Source organism: Melopsittacus undulatus, chromosome 1, assembly GCF_012275295.1.
Source record: "Melopsittacus undulatus isolate bMelUnd1 chromosome 1, bMelUnd1.mat.Z, whole genome shotgun sequence".
Taxonomy (NCBI): domain Eukaryota; kingdom Metazoa; phylum Chordata; class Aves; order Psittaciformes; family Psittaculidae; genus Melopsittacus; species Melopsittacus undulatus.
This window is the reverse complement of record NC_047527.1, coordinates 51,011,263-51,036,876: the sequence shown is the minus strand read 5'-3', so window position 1 is coordinate 51,036,876 and position 25,614 is coordinate 51,011,263. Positions and strand designations below refer to the sequence as shown.

At 39.3% G+C, this 25,614-nt stretch overlaps 1 protein-coding gene across 3 annotated transcripts in view; it reads left to right on the top strand.

The window, feature by feature from the left end:
* EPB41L3 (erythrocyte membrane protein band 4.1 like 3) overlaps positions 1-3,583 on the top strand; it is a 66,593-nt gene extending 63,010 nt beyond the window's left edge. For all 3 annotated transcript variants that reach the window (XM_034074603.1, XM_034074596.1, XM_034074591.1), the window contains 3 exons: positions 794-874; positions 1,137-1,253; positions 2,511-3,583. In XM_034074603.1, coding sequence (XP_033930494.1) covers positions 794-874; positions 1,137-1,247 — 192 coding nt within the window. In that variant the 3' untranslated portion in view covers positions 1,248-1,253; positions 2,511-3,583. The remainder of the gene's footprint in view (positions 1-793; positions 875-1,136; positions 1,254-2,510) is intronic.
* The last annotated feature ends 22,031 nt before the right edge of the window (positions 3,584-25,614 follow it).

Here is a 25,614-nt window from a genome sequence, read left to right as displayed (position 1 = left end):
CAGTGTAGCCACGCTAGCATCATATTGGAAGGAATAATTTGCCTGAGAATGAGGCTCTGTTGACATGACTATAACTGTGTTTGAGTCTTCAGCTATTATCTCTGCACAGTATTGAAAGCATATAGTAAATATGTATCATGCAGTCATAACAGGACATGAAGTTACCTCAGACACCACCATCATGTTACTAAGGAATTTGCCAACAACCAAGCCAAAAGCTTATGGCTGCACAGACAAATGATGTTGGGTCTTCCAAGTTCCAAGATAGGATCTAAATAATAGTTCTTCCCTAAGGAGAAACCCTCTTAGTGCTGTGATAGCTCTCTTACCAATGTTCACCGAGGACAGGATTTCATCTTTCTATAGTGTAATTCACCCTTCAGTAGGTGAGCTGTACAGAGGTCATACTGCCCTGTATGTCCTTCTGAAGCCTGCAGTCAGACCTAACTAGGTCTTAATACGAGCTGTCTGTATGTCCATTCTTTTTTATGGGATAAATTTACCATAAATAACTGCTATTTTTGGCATACAAACATCTCTTCTGACACATGTGCAGGTTGACTACAATCAAAACTATCTATGTTGGAAGGACCTCTGGAGGTCATATAGTCCATCCAGAGCAGGCTAACTTCAGAGTTGCTCTGGTTGCTGTTCAGGGTCATTTCCTTTGTGCATAGTGTTTGAGATAGTTCAGTCCAGTCACCTCTGGGTTCCTGCACTGAGGACCCACTCATCCCTGGGTGAGTAGCAGCCCTCTTTAAGTTACTGACATGCATTTGTCCCTCCTGTCTAGACTGTGAAAGGCGGCATCTCAGAGACAAGAATTGAAAAACGAATAGTCATCACAGGAGATGCAGATATTGATCATGATCAGGTAAAGTCTAAACTGCTAAAGGCCATCCTGAAGACTGCCAAAGAGAATATTTCTGAACATTGCCTTAAAATATACTATTCATACTGGCATGCCTTAAGTTAAACTGGATTAGTAGTTAAATCAGTGATGGTATATTCCATATTTTAATCATTTTCCTCATTTGTAAATTGTGTAATATCTCATGAATCTCTCCACCTTGCTACTGATCATGCATGTTCCACCTCCTTTTTGTTTTTGCCCTTCTGTGGTTTCCTTGGGATAGGCGCTGGCTCAGGCAATTAAAGAAGCCAAAGAGCAGCACCCTGACATGTCAGTGACCAAAGTAGTGGTACATAAAGAGACAGAAATCACACCAGAAGATGGGGAGGATTGACCACAGGTAAGAGGACTAGATGATTTTCCTAGGCATTTACTGGGCTGGCATGTTGCAAATGTTGTTTTCCTACCATAGTTCACCTCTAACTCCTTGCTTTCTTTCACTGGCATTCACATGTTGCATTTGTGCTTGTTATTAGTTCTGGTATTTAAATGTAAACCACATTCAGCTCTAAATACCTTTCTTCATTCAGTGATGCCAGCTGGAGAAAGAGAAACTACTCATTTGCTTTTGTTGGCTCTTTAGAAAGTCCTCATTGTCCATGCTTTGATATAGTCTAATTTTCTAGTTCTGAAGTCAGAAGAAATCTGTTGTCTGCTTCTATGTCATTTAAGAACAAATCTCTTTTGTTCTTAAAGGTATGCATTTTGTTTAAAAATGCCAAGGGAAAAACGTACAGCTGCTTTTTAAATGTCCCATGCAGATATGTTACAAATGAAAGTTTAATTCCTAACTTGCAAAGGTGTGACCCAATGTGCTTTTGATTTTTCCTTTAAACTCAGTGAATTAGTGTGTCAGTATTTGGATGTCTTGGCTTTCTTGTATTTTAAAGAGCATTTTGTGTTTTAAAGCAGCATTGTTTATCAGGATGAGATGATAATGCAGCTTTTATTGTGCCAAGTTTTTTTGTTGGGTAAAGGCATGCTTCTAGTTGTGGCTGGCTAAACAGATGTCTTAATATGACTATATTTATTCTGTGTGCAAAAACATGTCATGCATACTAACCTGCTATTCAAAGGCCGTTAATGCCAACACCATTGCACAAATTGCTTTGAATGCTGTATGTGTAATGAGAAAAAATAGCTGCTTGTCTGATTTGTTTAAGTCGATAGCAGCATTTTGTTCTTAAAACAATATATATTCTCTAGCACTTGGTGTAAGTAACAGAGTTTAATGCACAGCACCTTTTGAAGCTGTTTTGCTCTCCTGCTTTTGGATAATACAGACCCTAAAGAAAACTGAATTTCAGTACCTGTTGTTTATTTGGAAGATGGAACCAGTCACTGAGGAGTGAGTAGCTGTGATTCTTGTAGTGTTCTGCTAATTGTTTCAGAGACAACACAATGCGGCTTGCTTAGAAGTCTATTGATGTCACTAATTCTTGTCATTGGCATCAGTAGACTTCGAATTTGGGCCAAGTTGCTTATACTGGGATGATGCCATTTTCAGACAGCTTTTGTTACACGCACAAATTGACAGAATCTCTTTTGCTAGAGTGTAGTTACTTCAAATAAATTAACTTGATTCTCTTTCCCACAGGAATAACCTGGATTGCGTATGAATCCAGACATACACATCAGTAGGAATACGAGAGCCTGTACGGAGTCTCAGTTCCAACCTGACTGACTTGTATCTGTCTATGGAAAATTTCAGTACAGAAGAATTGATCTTGACCATTAATAAAGAAACTGGCAGAGATACCTTCCCATAGAAAGCAATCTGAATCAGCAGCAGTTAAACAATATTGCATGAAGCAACAATAAAATTACAGAAAAGCAGCATTTTTAATTTTCTTAAAATGTTTAAGTTTTCAGCTATACCTGCACGTTCATAAACAATATAAACAGTGATCTCATGTAACACATAAACGGTTCTAGCCTTTCACAGTTTATGAAAGTCTAAACAAATTAAAATTTGTTAGGTGGCAAGCCTTTTGTTTACAGATATTGTAAATGAAGATTACCCCCAAAATGCTAGAAGCTGTATAGGTACTGTGTATAATGTTTTACCACACATTAGATGTGCCAATAACACAGTTTATTCAGTAAACAACTGAATCTTATATTTGTTTCATCTGGTTTTATTACTGCCCGATAAACGATGACAAATCTTTACTCTTATCAAAATATTTAAATGCTTACAAAGTGTGCTTTGTATACCTGACTGAATACCTTATAAGGTAGTAATGATTTTAGTGTATTAACTTTAATGATTTTTGTCAGCATTGTTCAGAGTCAGCTTCCAGTCACCTTTCACAGATCCTAACTATGTAAATTATATGTAGTTATTTTGGAGAAAAAAAAATCTGTATTTTACTTAGTTTGAAGCATTAGAAAATTATTAATCTGAAATAACCGTGATGTTTTTCTATTGATTTCCCTTTTGTTCTCAGAGGAAAACAAGAAAAAAATCTGTTTGAGAATCTGGTCAACATTTACTATCTAGTTCAGAGTCAAGCCTTAACCTGTACAGAACGTTCACTGAAAACTCGTTAGTGTCCAGCTATAATACCCACTGAAGGGATAGCATCCATTACACTGTCAGCTGCATCACAACACATGGTGAATGTATGTTTCTGCATAGTGAAATAAAAGTGGTAAATGCATCCAAAATTGTATTGTTCTGTGTCTAAAAGCACCTAGTGTTTTTTAATATTCAAAACATTAAGTTATATTTGTAAGACACCACAGGTTTTACTCATTTGCACAGTAGACATATTTTGTCTCCAGCGGCTGACACTGCACTGTGCAGACAGTTGGAGTTAGCAGAGCGTCCAAAGGGATGACAGTGTTCACCTCTGGGCATACGATGTTTTCAGAGGAAAAGGAGTATTTGGTTCCTTCCATTTTCTCTGGTTATGTACTGTTTCACCGAAGCTAAATGAAGGATACTGTGGTTGCTTAGAAAGTAAAGGCCAGTAGCATTTGGTCCAGACCCACTCTGGTTTTTGAAGTTTTGTTCTGCAAGATGGATAAAATTGTCTTTAAAGCAGTACTTATCTGTTTGTTTTTCTTGCTCCTTTGCCACATCTCATTGACACTCTCCTGGTAGCTCAAGAGAAAATCATAGCAAATATTTCACCCTTAATCTCTGTTTCCTTGCAGAATTGAAAGAAATGGATACAAGCAGACTTTTCAGGACATAAAGGGCCAAATTTGCCCTTCATTGTTTACACAGGGCTCCCTTGCACTGAAGTCAATGGAGTTGGCTTTAGTGGAGAGCAGGATTTGACTCAGTGACATGTTAATAAATATTTTCTTAATTTACAAAAAATAGAGTATATATAAAGAGAATAACCTGTAGATAATAATTAAAAGTAATATCCCAAGGCTTTTAAAACTTTGCCCTTAGCCTCTAAAACATCTTCCTTCCACCAGCCATTCTTCATGCCTTTAATCCAGAGTGCTGTGTAACTCCCCCTTACCGCCATCATTGCTTACTTCTTGCCTAATGCCCAACACAAAGATTACAATCTGTTGTGATCTTTGACTGACCTCTCCTCCTAGTCCAAGATCATCACTGTTCTCAGCCCTCGTGGTGTTGGTAGGCTTAGGTCTCTGGTGTCACCAGTGCCCGGTGGCAGCCAGGGCTGGAGAAGGTGTCTCCACAGACAGCATGCCAGGTTCTCACTACTGCATCAGGAGTTTAAAGATGGACTCTGAAGCCATACTGATTTTCCCTCAGGTGCCCCTCATGTCGTCGCCTAAGAAACAGCATTGTATTACCTCAGAGAGACGTGAGGCGATTGCACAGCCTTCTCTCCAGAGTTAACATTATATTTTAGCATGGCTTGAGGAGATTGTATTTTGGTGATACTGCATAGTATGTACGCTGTCTAAAGATATTGTATCTTAAAAAGTTAGCCTCCTTGGAAAGGGTGCTCACAGCTAAGATACAGCCTGAGCATATGCAAACTGTGAGGAGATGAGAGTGGACAGGCAAGGACATCTCAGTGCCACTGTTGGCAGTAGACCTAGCTCGGGGGATGGTTCCTATAAGCAATAGTTTTGGTTTTTGTTAGAAACTGTTTCTTGGGTTGTCTGCCTAATGCTGTGCCACATGAAATAAAGAGCACCTGCCTGTTTCTACCAACCATCTTTTGTCTCCGTCTCTTCTCATTTATTGTTGATCTCTGTCCAGCTTCTTGATGTAAAACAGGTATTCTGTTACTTGAAAACATCATTACAAACACAGACACCAGTACAGCCTCACTTGTTACAGATGGAGTCACAGCTTCAGCCCCATGAGAAGTAGGTGACCAGGATGATTGGCAGGGTCTTATACACTAGGTAAGGATGGGCACAGCAAGCAATCACATTGGTTGTGGCCATCAAAATAGTCTGTTGTTTAAGACCACAAGGCCCATTTGCAAGCTTCACCTTTACATCTTCCCTCTTTACAAGTAATAAGGGTGAGGTAAAGAAATATGTTCCCCTATTTTATACAGGAACAAGAAAGGTCCAGGTTCTGCAGAGAAATCAAACCTTAATTTTTAATTATTTTTTGTAGCCTGGTCTATTAAACATTTGTGGCAGGCCTGAGGCAATGCTGAGATACATTGACTGATTATGTTTGTTGAACACACCAGCAGCACATATTATATACTGTGAGGTGTACTGCCCAGACAAAATCCTGTCCAGTCAACCACATTTGATCAAACTATCTGGCATCCCATTTATATTGTTAGTTCCTGTACATTCAGAGACCCTACACAAAAAGCTATCTCAAATGAACAAGAGTTCAAATACCAAAGGAAACCCCATTTTCTTCTGACTTTCACTATTACACAGCATTAAGAGGAAAAGTGTTTTTCAAGGTACGTATGTTCCACACATTCACTATTTTGAAAATTAGTTTCAGCTCTTCTATACCGTTAACTTTGAGGAAAATCCTTAATTGGGCTATTTCCCCATCCCAAGTCTTAGATCCGCTGTCTCCTGAAGTAAATAAGAGTAACACTTGGCTAATGAGAGATTAAAAACCAATTTCTACATTCTCTTCTTTCCATTACACAAAGAAGCAGATACTTGTTTTCAAGTGTTTTCTGTTGGTACTGAATGTACTTCAGCTGACTCCAGTGATCTAATCTGAGATGCCTTTGCAATTTATTTTGCTCCTGAAATCCACTATCTCTAATTACAGGCTTCAGTGTTGACATTTTCTATGCCTATGTTCTGATGAAATGACACCAAACTCCATCAAGTCAAGTAAGAACAAAGCCCTTTCAAACAGGATCTGAGGTTAGATGAACACAAAACAAATGCTTTCTATGACAACAGGAGCTGAACTGGACCTCCTGAAGTCCTCCCTATACATCCCAAGGTATAACGCTGTTTTGAGGTACTGTGGGTGGACTAATGGATGAGAAATTCTTACTCCATTGTACAGGGGAAATGTAGCACTTTTCTTCAATCTATAGATTTCAAAGGCTTTATCAGTCTTACACTGAAAATGATGCTGTCTTTTGTTGTTAGTGTTATGCCACATCAGCAAAGAGGTTGTCCATGGGTGCTTTGGGTTCCCTCAGAGCAATACGAAGTACCAGCCTTCCTAATAAAAACATGGTCATATGCTTAAAAAGCCTGTTATTAGTTATGCATCTTTTAATTCTGTCTCAAATAGGAATTTAGGTTTAAATGAACAATGAGGCATATTACTGATAGGTCTTAGATAAAAATGTTTTTCACAAATTCCTGTATTCATTTATTGAAGTCATATTATTATCTTGGAGGTACTGTTAGCCCTTATTCATACTGTACATTTTTTTTATGCCATTTCATTAATTCTCCACCCTTTATCTGTCTCCCATTCAGCATCAGTCCTGCTTCTCAGCTAGAACTAATGGCTGCTGTAAAGATTGGTAGGAGCAGAATTTAAAAAATCCTTGCTTAAGGGAAACCAGTAGACACAAATTATGCAGCTATCTCAGTCAACTCTCTTCCTTCATCTCATGCTCCCAAATGGAGCTATAACCTCCATAAATCAGTGACCTCACTCTTGCAGCTGCAATGATCATCACTCACTGTAAGCAGGATTAGTGGTCTGTCTTTGAGAATGACTACAATGATATAGAGGAAAAAGAAAAAAAAAAGATTACTGACACTGGAAATTATTTTCATTTTTAAACACATTAGAAATTCTACCAGCTCTGTTTTCACCAGTCCAAAACTTTAATATGAATCTTTTATTCTTGTTTCTTATTTTTCAGAGTTTACTAGGAATTTCTTTTTCATTTTCTAGAAGTATCTTTGCTGTCTTCTTCTGTGTGGAGGTGTACCAGGACTTGTCTGTCCACAACCAAAGATCAGGCAATGATTTCAACTAATCTCTACTTCAAAATACAGATCCCAGAACATGTGGAGCTTTAGAGCTGCCTGAACTACAACCCAGAGGAGCATGTTTCCTCACCAAGTCCTGCCTTATAGCACACATGTTCCTCTCAAGTACTGGGTATATGTTCTTTGGTGAATAATCCCAGGTGACTATAGTGTAAAATAGAGCAGGTTAGACAAAGCACATTAAAGGGTTCAGGGAAGGATGCATCATAGATCATACAATACAGGAACAAAAAACAAGCAAAAAAAACCCCGCAATATATCTCAAAGTATAAAAGCAAATAATTATGAAACCTTCAAAGCCTTTTCCAGTAGGAAGAGTCTAGCTAATATGATGTTCATTCTTTCCTTAAATCAAGAGGATACTAGCACAGATATCTTTCTTCAGTGTATTTATGAGGTTGTTTCTTGGACATACCAGTTTTCTGGCCAAACTCAGTTAATGGATTTAGCATTTGAAGGGTTCTAAAGACATTTATATTCCTTTAGTCCAATCTCTAACTCATAACCAACTTAGACAAATGTGAATCTTTTTTTATATAGTCACAGAAGTTTTGACAGTTTCACCACTCACCTTAAAGCTCCTAAATCCCAAGCTACTGGACAAAGACACACACATACACACACATATCTTTCCACAGAAAATTATTTATTCCAAGAGTATCTCTATGAAACTAACCTTGAATATGCATTAAATAATTGATTTGTTTTGGTTTTCCATTCAAAATGCCATCTGGTGACTGACATGTCACAAGAATATTCTTTTCCTGCAATCAGATGCAATATGTCAGTACAAATACTTTTTGTCATATTGATCTATAAAAGTGAGTATGTAACATGAAAACATTTCAACATGTTGCCTGCCATCACAGAAATAACGGGCTGTCTTGAATATCTGCATGAGGTGGTCCTGTGACAAGGAAGCTTCTGCAAACTCTGAGAAGAAAGCCTGTATTAGTGTTTATCCCACCACTTCACAGTCATTTTAAATTTTCTTTGCCCCTTCCTGCTTTCTTTCATCTTTTCCAGCTTAACCTGTTTGTGTTGATCCAGCTCCTTTCTTCTGCATCTTCTCTCCTTTCCAACTTTTCTCCTGGCTTATGTACACGTGTTATTTCATTATATTTTTAACACATTCCAGGGAAATACTAGGGGAATAACTGTCCAAATCCAGCGCCTGCACACCTCCCTTTGCTATCTTAGTGAAGCTGCTGCTAATGACTCAGTCGTGAACACAAATGCCGAGTAGTGTCTAGATTAATGATGCAATATTTGCATTTGCCCCTACACAAACAGGCATGAAACTACAAATATGTGTGAGTAAGCTCAAAGTATTCCTACGCTAAGTTAGTAATATCTCTGAATCTACATGAAAAAACAGTTATTGCTGAGACTCCAAAGTGATCTGATTCCAGCTGTACATCTTTGGCTAATGACATCCATCTTAAAATCCCTGCGTGGCTAAAGAAGATCTCTGTGTGTTCAGCTACTCTGGCAAGTAGATTTGTCATATATCAATCAGTAAAGCAAACATTCTTTGTCAAAACTGATGTGCACTGTATTGGCACCAACAATTAACTCATACACACACCCCCCATATTGTTCCTGCATTAGGCAGTGTTTTGCTGCTAGAGAAAGAATGATCTTTTGAGACAACGGTTATGTCTAAGACTTTCTAATACGGATGCCTCATCCTTTGTATCTATTTTCCCCTAGGGAAGGAAAGATTAGACAGAGACTGCAGGATTTCTCGCTTGATTCTCTTGGGAGTATACTGATGGAAAGAAGTCATAAGCCTATGGAGGCATTGTTTCAGACAGGGCAAGCCTTTGTCCTCAGAAGACGTGGTATTTGAGAGCATTACATCTGCTGGTGTCTGTTCTGTCTGGTTTGCAGAAGTCTCCTCACCAGCCTTTTCTGCTCAGTTACACTTTGATTAATTAGAACTGCACTGGGGAGAAGCCTGCCGCTCTTGTTCTGCTTCTGCTTTCTACATTCCCTCCCTCCCCTCCCAGCTATTTTTCAGTGTTTCTCATTGTATGCATTATAGACCCCTTAGTGTTCATCACCCACTATCATCTTTCTTGCAGCAAAGCTTTCAACTTCATCTCTACCTTTCCTCTCTGGGATGGAGTCATGGCACTTCATGCTGAGCTTTTCTGCCATTTTCCTGGTAAAGAAAACAATGACACAAATCACAAGACCTGAATATCTGACCTTACTAGTCTCTGGATCCAACCTGCAAATACAATATCCCTACTACCTCAATGACAGAAATTTTCACAAACATCTATATGCATGCAAGGTGTTGTGCCTACTTACTTGTCAGCTGATACCTATGGCCTGCTTAGAGCCTGCCATGACAGCAAGCAGGGCTAGGTTCTGCACTTTATAAATACCCACATACTGGATCTCAGTCCCCTTGGCGGATCTGCCTGAGCACTAAACCTTTGTGTGAGTTGAACAGAAGTGCAAACAATAGGTACCAAAGGAGAAAGTCAAACCTAAATAATGGTTTGGTTGTTTTTTTCTTGAATGATAAACACAACATGTCTATACCCATTTATCAGCAATTATTCCCTGTGAATACCCACCATCATTCATAGCTCTTCATACCCTGCTGCTATGGCTGATGCGCAGAAGTTCACAAATGCAGGGGGTGTTACTATTATTGCCAGCTAGAGCCAATCAGAAAACTAATGTCAACCTGAATTCAGCATACACCATTGCAGATGTTAAAATATACATGACTAATCTCATGGCTGATGAAGAACTAGTTAATATTTCCTGTAATATATTTAATAGAAACTTCCTTTAGACTAAGCTCAGTCATCTGCTGCACAGAAACAGCCAACCCTCATATCCATATAAAGGTGACTTCAACAATAAGAATATCCCCAGCTAAAACACAGGAAAGCTGTAAAGAAGGTTAGTGTCTTCTCCCCAGAAAGTTGTACGAACTCATGAAGAGCCTAAAACAGTCAGGGCCAATGAGAAAGGACACTTCCTAGTGTTCAGCAGTAAGAGAGACATCAATCTCACAAATGGTTACAAATACATTGTTTGTGTTTGAATGAGTATTTGATTCACTTGCAAAGAGATGCCTATGCAGTTCATAACAACTACCTGCTAACAATCAAGGGTAGATTCCTCCACACGCCCTCCTCCACGGTTGTATGCTATGTAGTTCAACAGCATGGTTTGTCAGGATCTCACTTTTATAGATCATAGGAGTACGAGAACATGAAAAGCAACTCCTCCTTTCTCTTTACTGTTATACATCACATTCTGAATGAAATTACCAGATAGTTCTCAGATCAGTTACCAGAACCTTATTCTAGACCTAGAATAAGGCTGGCACCAACAGTTAACACTGGCATTTGAGAAGCACCTGCCAGCTTTCATGTCTTCCAGGATACCGCATCTGAAGTAATTTCTGTTTCTAGATCTCACTCTTGATAACTTTTTCTGTCTTCATTGCTCTGCAGCACTCAAATGGCTGCTAATAATACAACACAGTTCAGCACTTCTGGAAGCTCAGCAGTGAAGGTTAGATGGCCCTTTTCTTGATTAATTACCATTTTCATCTGATATGCATGCAAAACAGTATGAGAACTTAGGTGATGAAATTTGCATTTTGAATGACAACAGTGTCATTGTCCTGCACAAGCTTGGTGGTTTCAGCTGCTGGGGTAGATTTCTGTTTGTAACAGAAGTGATAAGATCTGAGGGCACAGCTCTAAAAATCCCTGCTTCAGCCACAGAAAGTTATCTGTGACTGGCGAGGATATAGGAGATTAGAGTGTGGATTTATTTCCCCTACAGGGCATACAATAAATTTTCCATAATCTCACTATAGGCAGCCAGAAGTGTCCTGTGACAAAGACATATCAGCTCAGTGGAAGACTTGTCATTTTGAACTGATACTATTTTCTATGTCTTTGTTCTACTGCAAGTACAAATAAATTAGGCATGGCACTGGGAGTTGGGAGGCAGACCTTCAAACAGAATCATATAATGGTTTGAATTGGAAAGGATCTTAAAGATCATCTTGTTCCAACCCCCTGCGATGAGGAAAGACACCTTCCACTACATCAGGTTGCTCAAAGCCTTGTCCAAGCTGGCCTGGAACACTTCCAGGCATGGAGCAACTTCTCTGGGCAACCTATTCCAATGCCTCACCACCCTCACAGTAAAGAACTTCTTCCTATTATATAACTTAAACCTACCCTCTTTCTGTTTAAAGTCATTACCCCTTGTCCTATCACTACATGCCCTTTTAAAAAGTCCCTCTCCAGATTTCCTGTAGGCCCCCTTTAGGCACTAGAAGACTGTTACAAGGTCTCCCGTGATTCTTCTCTTCTCCAGACTGAACAAGCCCAGCTCTCAGCCTGTCTCCATAGGAGAAATGCTCCAGCCCACTGCTCCCCTTTGTGACCCTTCTCTGGACTTGCTCAAACAGGTCCACGTCCCTCTTATGTTGGGGCCCCAGAGCTGAATGTAGCACTCCAGGTGAGGTCTCATGAGAGTGGAGCAGAAGGGGAAAACTACCTCCCTTGTCCTGCTGGTCACGCTTCTCTTGATGCAGCCCAGCATACGGCTGGCTTTCTGGGCTGCAAGCGCATATTGCATGTCATGTTGAGCTTCTCATCAACCAATACGCCCAAGTCTTTCTCCTCAGGGCTGCTCCCAGTTCGTTCTTCACCCAGCCTGTATTTGTGCTTGGGATTGCCAGGACAGTGCCAGACAGGGAAAAAGTTATGACAGATCTAAAAGAAAATATATAGCATCTGCCTGTATCACACAGATAAACAGAAATACCAAGTTATTTACTTAGTAAAAGAAAGAATGTAAGCTCTGGGGTCTGGGATTCAAACTAGTCCAAACAAACAGGTCTGAAGGATATAATCCTGAAAGAAGGCTATAGCATACAGCAGATGTAGCAGATACACCAGATTGCACTTAAAGCAGGAAAAGTCATTTCAAACTGAAGTTTTACTGTGTGCTTGCAATTTAAGGACCAAACTTGTGAATAGACACTGCAAGAGATGTTATTTGTGTGTTCTGGGTTCAGCAGTAGCTGTCATTTTTCTCCTTCTTAGTAGCTGGTACAGTGCTGTGGTTCTGACTTTCAGCCTGGGAACAGCGCTGACAACACCAATGGTTTCAGTTGTTGCTCAGTAATGTTTACTCTGACGAAGGACTTTCTGAGTTTCATGCTCTGCCAGGGAGGAGGGTAAGTGGGGAGGAAGCAGACAGGACACCTGACCCAAACTAGCCAAAGAGGTGTTCTGTACCACATCATGTCATGCCCAGTATATAAACTGGGGGCAGTTACACAGAAGGGTTAGATCACTGGTCGGGTCGGGCTGGGTATTGGTCAGTGGGTGGTGAGCAGTTGTATTCTTTTGCCTTGTTATTTCCCTTATAATTATTATTATTGGTGATAGCAGCAGTGGGTTAGGATTATACCTTAGTTATAAAACTGTTCTTATCTCAACCTGTGGGAGTTACATCCTTTTGATTCTCCTCCCCATCCCTCTGCAAGCGGTGGGAGGAAGTGGGGGAGTGAGCAAGCGGCTATGTGGTTCTGGGTTGCCAGCTGGGCTTAAACCACTACAATGTGTTATTAATGAAGAACAGTTAGAGCCTGACTTTAAGCAGAATGAGAAAAGAGGAAAGGAATTCTGCTGTGGCAAGTTTTGTTTGGGCAGCAAACAGAATTCTGCAAGGTACACCCAATTCTACATACAATCTTTTTGGCATTTGGTAAACTTTATATGGAATGTATACATTCCACTGTTAGCAGGGACTACAATTATGTCTTTTAAAGCCTTTGTGCTGTTTAAAATCATAGCTCTCCAAATGCTTCATGAAACTGCATAGTATTTCTTTGAAGTATGATCGTACTTCAGAATTTTACTTCAGAGGACTAATATTCTTTTAGAAGGGAAATTTTCCACACAGCACCCGGAAGTAACCCAAAGGAAATCACTAGAATTATAATTCAGTTACAAGACTAGTAATGAAGGTTGCATTTTTGTACATGGGACTGAGAAAGTTGAAAATAATCATAACTCCTTCATGTTGTATGGCATCAGGGTAACTCTTTTAGCTTTCTAGGCTCATTTATTCCCTGAAAGGAAACCAAACACTCCTCCCATTATCTAACTCTTTCTTACTCTTGAACAGGTTACAATCAATTATATTTAATACTTCTCACACTTCCAAGCTTTTGTTGCCTCTGGCCTTAATCTAGCTCAGTTGAAATGTTTATTCCATGGTTATGGGTTTTTTTGCCGTTAATGTGTTTTCCACTGATCTTTAAATTAGACTCCCGAACTAGATGAGACCAGTTCCAAATTCTGCTGTAATCAATCAATCGTAAAATTGTTTCCCCAATCCGTCCTGCGATGAGCCTGGAGAGGAGACCCAGGTGAGGATGAGCCAAGAGGGAGAGGCTGCAGGTGGGATGGGGCTGCACGGAGCTGCTTCGGTGCTGGGGCCAAGCTTGCAGGCATTATAGAGGCTGCGGTGCCAGGGCAGCCGCCTCCACCCCATGACTCCTGCCTCTAGGCAGCATCTCCTTAAGCAGCCCACGGACGGTCTGCATACGAGGACGCCTGACATGCCCGTGGATGCCCAAGATGAAGCGGTAGTTTCACTGCCCCAGATCCCGGAGTTCAGGCAGGACCACCACGCACTGCGCCAGGAGCACATGGCGAAGGAGACGCAGCTGCTTTTCCCTTAGATGTGGCCATCTCACCACAGACCCGTGCCCCAGCGCAGCTCTCGCCCCGAGCCGGGGCCGCCGACAGCTGCATTTGAACCCCCCTTCCCGCCCGGGCTCCAAGGGCTCTCTCAGAGTCGCGGCGCTGGCTCTGCGGGAGCGAGCTCCGAGCTCTCCACGCAGCCAACGCGAGCAAGCGCCGCCTCCGGCCCGCCCGGCGCGGCCCCGCCCCTCCCAGCGCTGCTCTCTCCCAGCGCGCTCCCCGCCTCTCAGCCGAGAGACAGAGGAGAGTCGGGTGATCTGGGGCCTCGGCCAGGTCCCCAGGAGGTAGCGTGGTATAGAGTGTTCCGGAAGCCAGAGCGGACAACAGTATTTGAACACGAAAAGAATGGAAAACTGCCACATTCTCCCTCTTGTCCTTCTGCAGTAATGATCTTCTGAGAGTGAAATGGGACCCAAGCCTTACTTGAGTTATTGCCTGTGAGCAACATACAGTACGTTTGAGGAAAAGCCAAGTCATTGGCTAAGCTCGTTTCCTGGTTAAATTGCTCCTGCAAAACAAGCAAACAAAAGTTTCAATAGCATGTTAGAGGACTGCAAGTGGACGTTGCTGAATCAAAGCAGCCTGCCATGACTAAGGCTGTTATGATATATTTAACCTCCGTGTTGATTGTACGTAACCCTGTCAATCTTGTAACTATTACAGCAAAACAGGCAAACATCTATAATGTTAACACTCAGTGTAGCAGGCTAATAGGCAGCATACCGATCCAAAGATCTAACAGGTGATCCTGATTGGTATGGTGCATGAAATATCTAAACATTGCAAGCATAAAGTCGTTGATTAAATTAAAAAACAAACAAACAAACAAAAAAAAAGAAGTAAAAAGCAGCATGACCTTGCAATCTGTACGTTCTTAAGCTAATAAATTTACTTCCTTTACTGAGATGAATAACATCTACAGTACCTATATCAATGTAAGAGGTGATGTTACAGCTGCTGCAGTTTCATTCTTGTATCTGCCAAGTTGCAGTCTGTTTAAAAGACTTCTCTGAAATCAGGGCTTGTACTTTCAGGTACCACATGGCCTACGCTGCTTCCTGTGCGTGGTAGGACTAGTCCTATAGGCACTGGCATGAGAAATAAACAGGATGGTCTAATACAGATAGCAACCCCACTCCCTCATATGGAAGTATCCAAAGCAAGAATTATAGCACCTTGATTTTGTGTGGTACTCAGCTGCCAGATGGAGTTAAATCATGACAAATGTATATGGAATCTTGCTTGTTGTCATTTTGTCAGGTAGGAAAGCATGTAGTTGCACACACGTAAGTCTGACACAAATGTGGTTTACTTCTGTTACTAACCATACACCTTATTCATATGAGAGCAAATCTGGAAATTGCTTCAGTTGGAAAATATCTCTAACAAAATAAGTGCATAAATAACCCTGATAATTATTTCAGTGACTGCTACCATTATGGCCAGCACTGGACAGCATGTGGAAAATTCTGTTTTGACTATGGTAAGCTCAGAGAATGCTAGCCAATATGCAATAGCAGTGTACCACACACCTGCTTTATTTGCACATATCTCTACCTAATGGATATGAACATCAGCAATGACTACTTGCATTTGAGTTAGGGAGAGATGACAATTGAGATGGAAAAGCTTATTAAGAGACAGAGCCTCTCTTAAAGCACTATATAGATTTTCCATTGACTTCACCTGCATGAGACACACCATTCAAGGATGATCCAGACTGGAAGCATTACTTTCTGTAATAGCCAGAGCTATTATGCTGATACTGTGAAAATGGTTCTTCTCTGCCCTTTCTCCCCTAACTTACATTACATACAGATACTGGGACTGAGAAGGTGCTGTAATAATAATTCCTGAACTGTGTATGTATATTGTGTTTATTTATGCAAGGCCTTTGAGAACCTGCTGTATCACATTTGGATGATTAGTGACTTAGGTGTGAAGCTCCTCTAGGCTTTTCTGAAAAGAGGTTCTTTTTTAGCATGTGTTTCTCCTTCCACATCTCTCTGCATTCATGTCAAAATAAAACAGGAAAAAAAACTGCAGAAGTTAGAAAAGCAGAGAACAATGCTTATCCATCCACCTTGAATTCTGTGACTAATAAACTGGGATTCAGCAGTAAATACAAATTAGTTTAGTTGCCAATGCATAAAATAATTAGACTGTAAATTTACAAATTCTGCTGCAGTTATCCTATAAGTTATTAATGTAACCCCAAGTTATTTTGAAATCATAGCACATATCAAACTTATTTACATTACCATCACAGCTTGTAGTTATATCACTAACACTGTATCACTCTACTTATATCAGCTTTGGCTGAGATGTCAGTGGGCATTTATGTCCAAAGTATGCATTAGGTAAAGCAAGAATGAATAATGTTTGTGATGACCATAAGGCATGATTGTTATTAATTTCTTTGTATTTACAGAGACTGAGCAATGTTTACTTGCTCCAAGTAGTTTGGTGGCAGTCACAGCTGCTGGAAATATTTGTATGTGTCCTGTAGGAAAGACTATAATAGACTGTGGTTATAAAACCTAAACTGTTTAAACCAAGCAGATGTAGCTTCTGCTTATTTTCATGGACCTGATAATTCACACAAGCCAATAAAGTATTGCAAATTATGTTTCTTGTATTTCATGCAACTTGCACAGCGCTGAAGTATACAACGTGATTGTGACTGTAAAGCCCACATGCATTCAACATTGTGTATCAGTTTGAAAAACACACATATTCTGGGGACACAAGCAGCGAAAAGAACTTCAGTCAAGCTGTTAACAACAGGCTGTTTTGGCAGAAATTTTGACAATCCTGTGGCTAATAACCAAGGCTGTTCTCAGACCAAGTCCGGCTGTACATCATCACAGAAGGAGAAGTGGCACACCACAGTCAATTATCATTCCAGCATGCAGCAGCTATATCCCATGGATCTTTTCCAATCTTCCCTTTGTATGCAAGCTCTTCGGATTTGGAAAAATCGTAAGTTTCCTGCCTTAGCAAGAAGCATTCAGCAGTCGTGTAACTTCTTGCTGCAGCAGACCAACTGTAAATTGAACTGCTTGCCATATGTGTTGCACTATACCTTTTTTATTCTGTAGTTGTTAAAGTTCTCATTCTGGTAACTATGTTTACCAGTATACTGATTTGGAGAAAACTCCAGGAACAAACTTGCCAACAAAGTTTTCAAGCTGACAAGCAGGTATTCTTTATTGCGGCGCCGGGAGACACGGGGGATAACTCCTCCTAACGTGTGTCTCCCTGTTGCTACACAAGCCATCCTTATGTAGTCCCTGGGCATACATACATATTCATGAGGCTACGTATGGATTACATAATTTTCCAGAAAGCTCCCTGCATGTACAGAATTGTGGTGGTGGTCTCTGAGGGTCGTTTACTTCTTCCAACAATCTTCGTCACTTCTGGCAGCCTTTGAAGCACGCGCAGTAGATGCTTATACCAGTTTAATTGGTTCGTTAGCACCAGAGACATAATAATCCTCCTATCCTTCTACTTATCAGTGAGTTTACCCGTAGCCTATCCTGGACACCTGCTATTCCCAGATACTCCTTATCCTTGCGTCCTGGTTTTCTAGACTGTTTTTCTTAAGACCACATCAACTATAACGATTTATCTTGTGCCAGTATGTTCTCTATCTGTACTCTATTTTTTCTATGTATTATGCACTTCAGTAATTTTCCACTGCTACTGTTACAAAGCCATTGAACTTAACATTGCTTAAAACTAGTTCTAAAGGTTTATAAATTCCATCTTGTGATTTTGTGTTCCCCTTGTTTCAATACATAAGGACATATGTTATCCATGGGGATTCTTATACATCTAAACAGTTCTCTCAGAGGTTAAAGTCAGATTATTTGCTATAGGCTAAATATTGCGAGCTACAATGTACTAGCATATCTTCAAGCTTCTCCAATGGCAGCAGAGCCAGCTACAGCTGCTAGGGTGCCCTGAAACTAGTAAAGATCACTGTGTTTAAAGTCAACAGCAAAACACAGCCAGGACTAAGCTTCAGAAAGCTGTTGTAATAGGTTGGGTTGTTTTTTTTTTTTTTTGGAATTGCACTTCATAGGAAACTAGTTGGAAAAAAAAAGAAAACCAACACCAAAATCAGTGGTGTATGCTCTGGATCTAGTTCTGGTAAGAACCAACTTAAAAAACAAACAGAACCCCAAAAAAACCAACAACAAAAACCCCCGAGCCCTAGTCACTTTGCTAGGGATATTCTACTCTGTTAATTCCTTTCTGTATAAAGGCAAAATGAATAGGTCTTTACAAAGTGAGGAGAATTTAAACTATTGAAGGTTGTGATCACCTGAAATCACCTGTGGCCACCTGTCATACCTGACACTATGGTCCACACTCACAGTACAGGCAAGTATTTTGTTGACAACTATATATTATTTGCTCATAAACAAATGAAAGGGGAGAAAAGAGGAGAGCTGCTTAAATTGTGTTAAATTAGTATTTTGTGCACATCATCACTTTTATCTACTTATCTTTGGATCCCTTAATGATTTGGAAAACTGGCAAAGCAATTTGTTGAAGATTGCAAAACTAAGGAAATATTGATGGTGGTTCAAATCTGTTATCCCTATCAGGCAGCCGTTTTCCTCCCGAATATCTGTCAGAACTATTAATTTGGATGTATTCCAGGAATTATTTGAAGTGGATATAGAGGAAATGGCTGGTATACACAAAGTAAGTGATTGCCAACCACATTGTCTTAGATATCCTACCTGCAGTTTTCACTTAGTATGACACCAAATTCTGATTTTATGTAAAGCATTTTTGGGAGTTTCTGAGATGATAAAAATCATTCTTATCTACAGAAGATGTACTTACATGTCAGTAAGGGCTTCTCTGTACCCACCAAATCCCATAACCAACAGTTAATCTCCCTTCATACTGAAATATCACGATGAGGTCCAAAAATGATCACAGGATTTTTTATTTTACTTTTTTTTTAATCTGGAAGGGAGTGTAGTTGGAGCCAATGACTCTTCTGGTAACCTTTATCATCTAAGCATCAAGATGAGCACAGTTTAAGGGAAGAAAAAGAAGGAAACAGAGGTGAAGTGACCAAGGTCATGACCTCTTAGAGGAGAACTGAGTACAGAATGCAGCTTTCTCATTCACAGTCAAGTTCTCAATCCACCAACAAAGTAAATACTTTTCCTTTTGTGGTACTTTTTAATGCCTATTAATTACTATTTTAATTTCTCATAAGAAGTTAATGGTCTTACTATTTTTTTGCTCTTTAAAAAAAGCACAGAAATATAGACTTGCATTAACTCTGTGATCCTACACTACTAAAAGAAAGCTCAAAAATTATGACATTGTAGTGATTGAAAAATAAAAGTATTTGGGAATTCTTAGGGATTGTAAACTTTAATAGAGGAATGGAGCCAAAACCACTAAGCAATTGATGCATTGTTTCTTTTGGTCAAGACAAGTAGCCATATGATGCAGAGATGAAGAATATACTAATAATGAACACTGGAGGCAATCCAGACTAGGTCACAGGGGATTGCTTGAGTTTTAAACAGTAAATCTAACAGGATTCAGCATAGTCATTGTGATAGTCATATTATTCCACAAACTTTGTTCATACTGAAGAACACAGAAGGATGTAAGTAACTTCAATACATTTAATAGAAATAATCACTTAATTAAATACAGGTTTTGCAAAATCCAGTCCTGATAAAACAAAGGCAGTAATAATACCTATATTGATGCTAATAAAGGACTTTTATTTTTCCAAACTCTCATCAAACTAAATGGAGAGGTAGGGTTTTTTTCATCTTAGAAGAAATGAGACTGATAATTTGCATAGCTGCTTTGGATTTATCAGAATAAAACTTCATTACGTCTGAAGAGAGCTAAAATATACTCAATCCTATTCTTCACACAGCTTGACACTGTCTCCATGGAAATCAATGGGAGCCATTCTTGGTACTTTAGTGGATGTTGGGTGGGATCTTTGAACACTATGACATTTGGGAAGGACCTAAAAAAACCACAAATAAACAAAATGTAGGCTTAGGTTTTTCTTTCATACTCTAACATACAACTTTTTAATGTAATGTTGAGAGCTGCTAAGAGACAAAGGCAGACAACTTTGTAAACTTAAAACCCTTTTCCCCCTCTCCCCTAAATATGTTCTTACTCTATTATTTTACTTTAAATTAGTAAATTTATTTTCTAAATGCTGTTCTGTACAGAGCTGTGGAAAAAGATATCTTCATAATGGGTTTAAAAGATAATTGAATAACTCGCTATTTTTCTCAAGCAAAATTTGATTTTTCTTTACTAAATATGAAACAATGTGTTCAAAATTTCTTGTTAGTTGATATGCCAGGCATATCTATACACTGGATCATAAATTATGGGTTCACATGTACTTCCATTATGAGTGGCAATATTCCCACTGAATGAAGAAAAAGGGGTGCAAGCAAATTACTGGGCAGCAAATTTTCTCAGTCTTATTCCTTTTCCTAACAGGCATATGGTAATCTCATATTTGTCTGCATCTCAAGTGACACACATAAATATAAGAAAAAAAATCCTTTCTGCAGAAATACATTGTATTCTGCAACTGGGTTGTGACCAGTGTCCTATATCTGCCCTTATGAACAGAATATTGGTTCTTAATATGACAGGATCATGCACTCTCCATACCTCTGCTGCCTTTTAGTATAAGCAGATCAAGTTTAATAGCCTAATGCAGTATGCACTCTTCCCAAGATCCTGAGTTACCATATTTTCGTTGACTTTAATACAAAGTGCCTTTCATTCTGCCACTCCTTTATACAATTATTTGTTCATTGCATCCCTTGAGAAGGGTTGACCCACATAAAAGAGTTAGGAATCATTTCTTTAGATCAAGCAATAGAAGAATCTGATTTAAAAAAATTTAGGAATGTAACTTCGGTAATGGTCCATGTTGAGAGGAAAATCTGAGTGACTGAGCAGTTAAGAATGCATTATAATGCAAATGCACAGAGGATCAGAGTTAAGATTACTAAAGTAACCTCAGTTCTGCTTTCTTTATCCCTGGAGTGCTTAAATTCAAAGCATTATTTTTCTTTTAATGTAGGTCTTTGGCAGTTGCAGTATTTCATAGACTGGCAAACCAGAGAACTATTATAACCATCTAGTTTGACCTCTTATATAAAAACAGGACACAGTGTCATTTACTGCTTTTACTTTGAGTCAGTTAAGTAGTGTGTGACTAAGCATAACTTTCAAAGGCATTATTTTTTTCACTTGAGGATTTCAAGAGATGGAGAATCCATTAGTTTTCTTGCTGGTTTTTTCCAACAGTCAAGCACTCCCTCTGCTTAAAAAAACATATGCTTCATTGCCTATCTGAATAGTTCCATGGTCTCAGCTTCCACCTATGGGCAGTTCAGGTCTTTAGTCTTTGGACTAAATATCCCTTTATTCACTTAGTATTTTCTCTCCATTAAATGTCTTAGTTGCTATAATCAAACCATCCTAATGCATTCTTGTTGAGGAAGCTAAATAGCTTGTGCTTTTAAAGTCCCCCACTGTAAAACACTTTCTGCTGTCCTCCAAATAATTTTGAAGCTCTTTGCTTTTTTTTTTCCTCAGAATATGGAAACCAGAAGTGTCTGCTGTATTTCAACAGCAAATGAAAGACTGATATCCATCACCAGTCCACCAACCAAACCCATACACACCACCTCCCTATCTCAGCTTATGTATATTGTTGGTCTCTTGGGCAAAAATTACAGTTTTCTGGGGAAAGGTCCAGACTTACTACATTGTTGAGATTCATTTTGTATTATATCTTTTGCATCCACTTTTGCAAAGCATTAATATAGAAAACCAATTTCATTCAACAAGGCCTGCTGCTACCCATAGAAGTACAAGCAGATGGTAAGGGGAATGGTTTACTGTGGGACCTGTGACTGCTCCAAGGCCAGGATTAACTGTGGAAATGCTGGGGTTTGACCCAAGGATGCCCAGACCAGCCTAAGAAAATAGGACCCAGGAGGTGCTGATGCTTTTACCAGATCTGTGACAGTCCAACTTTAGATTAGAAAGTAATAAGAAGGAAGCTAGTTTGAATAACTGACGTTACAGACCATCCTTTCTTCAGGACAGTTCATGATACATTTACTACAAACAAAGAGACTGTCAGTTCAGAGAAGAGAAGTTGATACTGAAGTCACTCGTTTTTTTGCACTTTCAATGACTGATAATGAAGGTTGCATGTTTGTTCATGGGACTGAGAAAGCTGAAAAGAAGAATCTTAATTCCTTCATGCTGTAAGGCGTCAGAAAAACACTTTTAGCTTTCTAGGCCCATTGATTCCCTGAAAAGAAATCAAACACTCCTCCCATTATCTAAATCTTTCTTACTCTTGAACAGGTTACAATCAATGAAATTTAACACTTCTGACAGAGCACTAAGCCTTTTTTTGCCTCTGGCCTGAATCCAGCTCAGTTGAAATATTTCTTTTTGTGGTTATGGAGTTTTTTTGCCAGTGATGTGTTTTCCACTGATCTTTAATGACTTCCAAGTTAGATGAGACCAGTTCCAAATTCTGCTGTAATCATTCAATCATAAAATTGTTTCCATGCTTTCTACAAGTATTCAGATACAAGAGTGAGATCAAAATGCAGATGCTAATGGACTAGAACCTTTCTGATCTCCTAGGGGGAAAGTGCTAATGAAGGCTTGAAATATATAAACAAGAATAGTCAGGGGAAGTGCTGACCATTCTAAAGATTGCACTTTTTCAAAACTGAAATTTTATGGTTGTTAGCAAATGTGAAGAAACTAAATTACCTTTAAATAAAATGTCATACTGTACAAGCTGTTAGTTGTATGAAGTTCTCCATCTTTCTTTAAGCATATGAATGCCAAAATAGGCTCAAACTGCTTAGAAAAAAATGTCCACAAACAAGTGCCTGCAACCAATTCATGAAGAAAACAGCTTTATCATCTACTAGCAGGCAAGCAGTCTACTTGGGAGGGACTAGATTCCTCCCTACTAATGGCTTTGCATGAGAAGTTTATGAATGCAGAGATTCTGGTCATTCAGTCTCAGGTACAGAATTTCAAGCATTTTGTGTAGCGTGGACAAGGTTCCATTTCCTTCTGTTGTACCCTGTGTAGCTGACTCTTGTGAAACTATCAAACGAGGTACTGGTTTTAGTTTATTTATAGAGCATTAAATAACAAAAGTAGCAGTGGTGAATTTAATGAGTTGTTCTTGCTGCAACCATAAACATCTGCCTTTCAGAAATAACAAAACATGAGGTTGACGAAGAATGAAGCTGGAGGGGGACCGAGGGCTGTAGCTGTGAGATGCCTGATTTTTCAATTATAGCCTACCCATAATTATGAAGAACAGTTTCCAGTACTCAAACATCAGATAAAGGCTCAGGGTTTTGACAAACTAAATACATCACAGTAAGCAGTACTTGTTTACATTTAGCAAGCTTCGTTCTTTGCAGAAAATGCAGAAAATGCTATGTCCAAAAATTCACATTTGAATAAAGATTACTTTTGCATAGCCATGACAATATACATGATAATTTGGTAACCAGAACTCCACCTCAGAGAGAGTTTGTTTTGCTCTGTCCATTCTCACTCCAGCACATCATTCATCCAAAAAAAATTTGTCTGCCCTACTTACACAAGCTGGACATCACATAAATAATTCACAGAGTGGTAGTCTCTTCTATTAACTGCATACTGAAAGACTCTGCTCTGCACATGAAATATGGCTGAAACTGAAACCACTGGCTTAGTCTTCTAGAACCAGATGGCACATGTGCTCTGTAAAGCAAAAGATATACCTGACCTGTGAATAAGAACTATGTCCTTTTTTATAGATCAGGCATGAAGAACCTGTTATACTGTTGTGTTAATAACATTAGGTCTGCAACACAAACAGGAATTCTCACCTAGTGAACTAATTCATCAAAATGTCTTTTATTCTGCTTATATTTTACATAAAAATCAAGAAATATTCAGGTTAAAATGGAATGTGTAACTTTAGGCTCTTGCTCATTGGATAACATCTTTACCTAGGATGAAGGATCCAAATATATGTACTACTCTTTCTTTCTCCTCAGGGACATCTTACATCTGCTTAGTGTCCTCTTTTCAAAAGAGGATGCTTTGGATGACAGTAGACATTACTGCTCTCTAGCACCACTTCTCAGATTCAGCACCAGAGTACAGGATCGTGACTGAATAAGGCAGGAAGATAACATAAGGAAACACAGATAGAATGCTGCAGGAAAGGAAGAGAAAGTGAAATTTCGTATTCCTCTGGTACTTGGCACTGGAAATTGGCACCCATCCTTCACTCACTGTCCATATGGCTCCAATCAATTAAGGATGTGAGACAAAGTCAACAAGTGGATCTAGAGTCAGGTAATTGACAGTGAAAAGGAAGAAAGGAAAAATGAGTGGTGGGATTACAGAGAATAGAAAAAAATAGTAAAGAAAAGGAGTGCAAACCCCAAAACATGAAGAAATATACCCCCAAAGAAGGCAATGAGAACAGAGATAGAGACCGTCCAAGAGGGAGAGTTAAAAGGTGTGTGAAGTTATGCAAGTTACAGCTAAACCAGACTATTTTGCTTTTAGAAACAAAGAATATGGAGAGTCTTGTGCATGCACAAAGCATAAACTGCTGCATTCACATATCCACATCTCTTACCTACCACAAATGTTGACAGGCGTCAATCATCATGCATTACTATACATGACTGCAGGTAGATAAACATGTCACAGGATGTACTAGAAAGAATTGGTAAGAAAAGTATATAATTAAAATGTTCTTCTGCTTAGAATTCAATACTATAAATAAGATATGAGAGATCAGGGTCTCTAGAGAGGACTTGTGTCCCTGCTGGCACAGGTGCAAACTATGAGTATTCTTCAACCACTTACTCAGATGGTGAGATGGTCTCTCACCATCTCTATTCATACAGCTTAGGCAGGGGTTGTGCCAACCTCCATCATCTTCCCTCTGCTCCTCCTCACTTGTCTCTACTATTCCATCTTTCTTTTATCTTGAAAATACAGAAGTGGGTAAATGATGTGAAAACATGACTAACTCACAAGCAAATTTGCCAGGTTGCTAAGGGAAACGCACACTGCAAGAAGCATCTGCTCCCTGACTGTCCTCCTCTGTCCTAGCACAGTCACTTCACTCTCAGGAGGCTTTCATGGACTGTCCTTGCTGACTCTTAGGAATATGCTAACAGGCTCTGTGATTCCCTTTAACAAATACTTGGACATTTTGTATCTTCACTGTCACTCAGAAGTGAAGAGAAATCTGACCCGTGAAAAGTGAACACAAATAATCTATGTCCTTGTATGGTGACCTTTGCTGCAAGACCAAGATACAATCTGAATACATGAAAACTGACCATAATACTGTGATGCTTGTATTGTCACTTGTAACTCAGACTTTATGAATATAACCGTCACAAACACACAAGAACCCACTAACACTTCAAATAC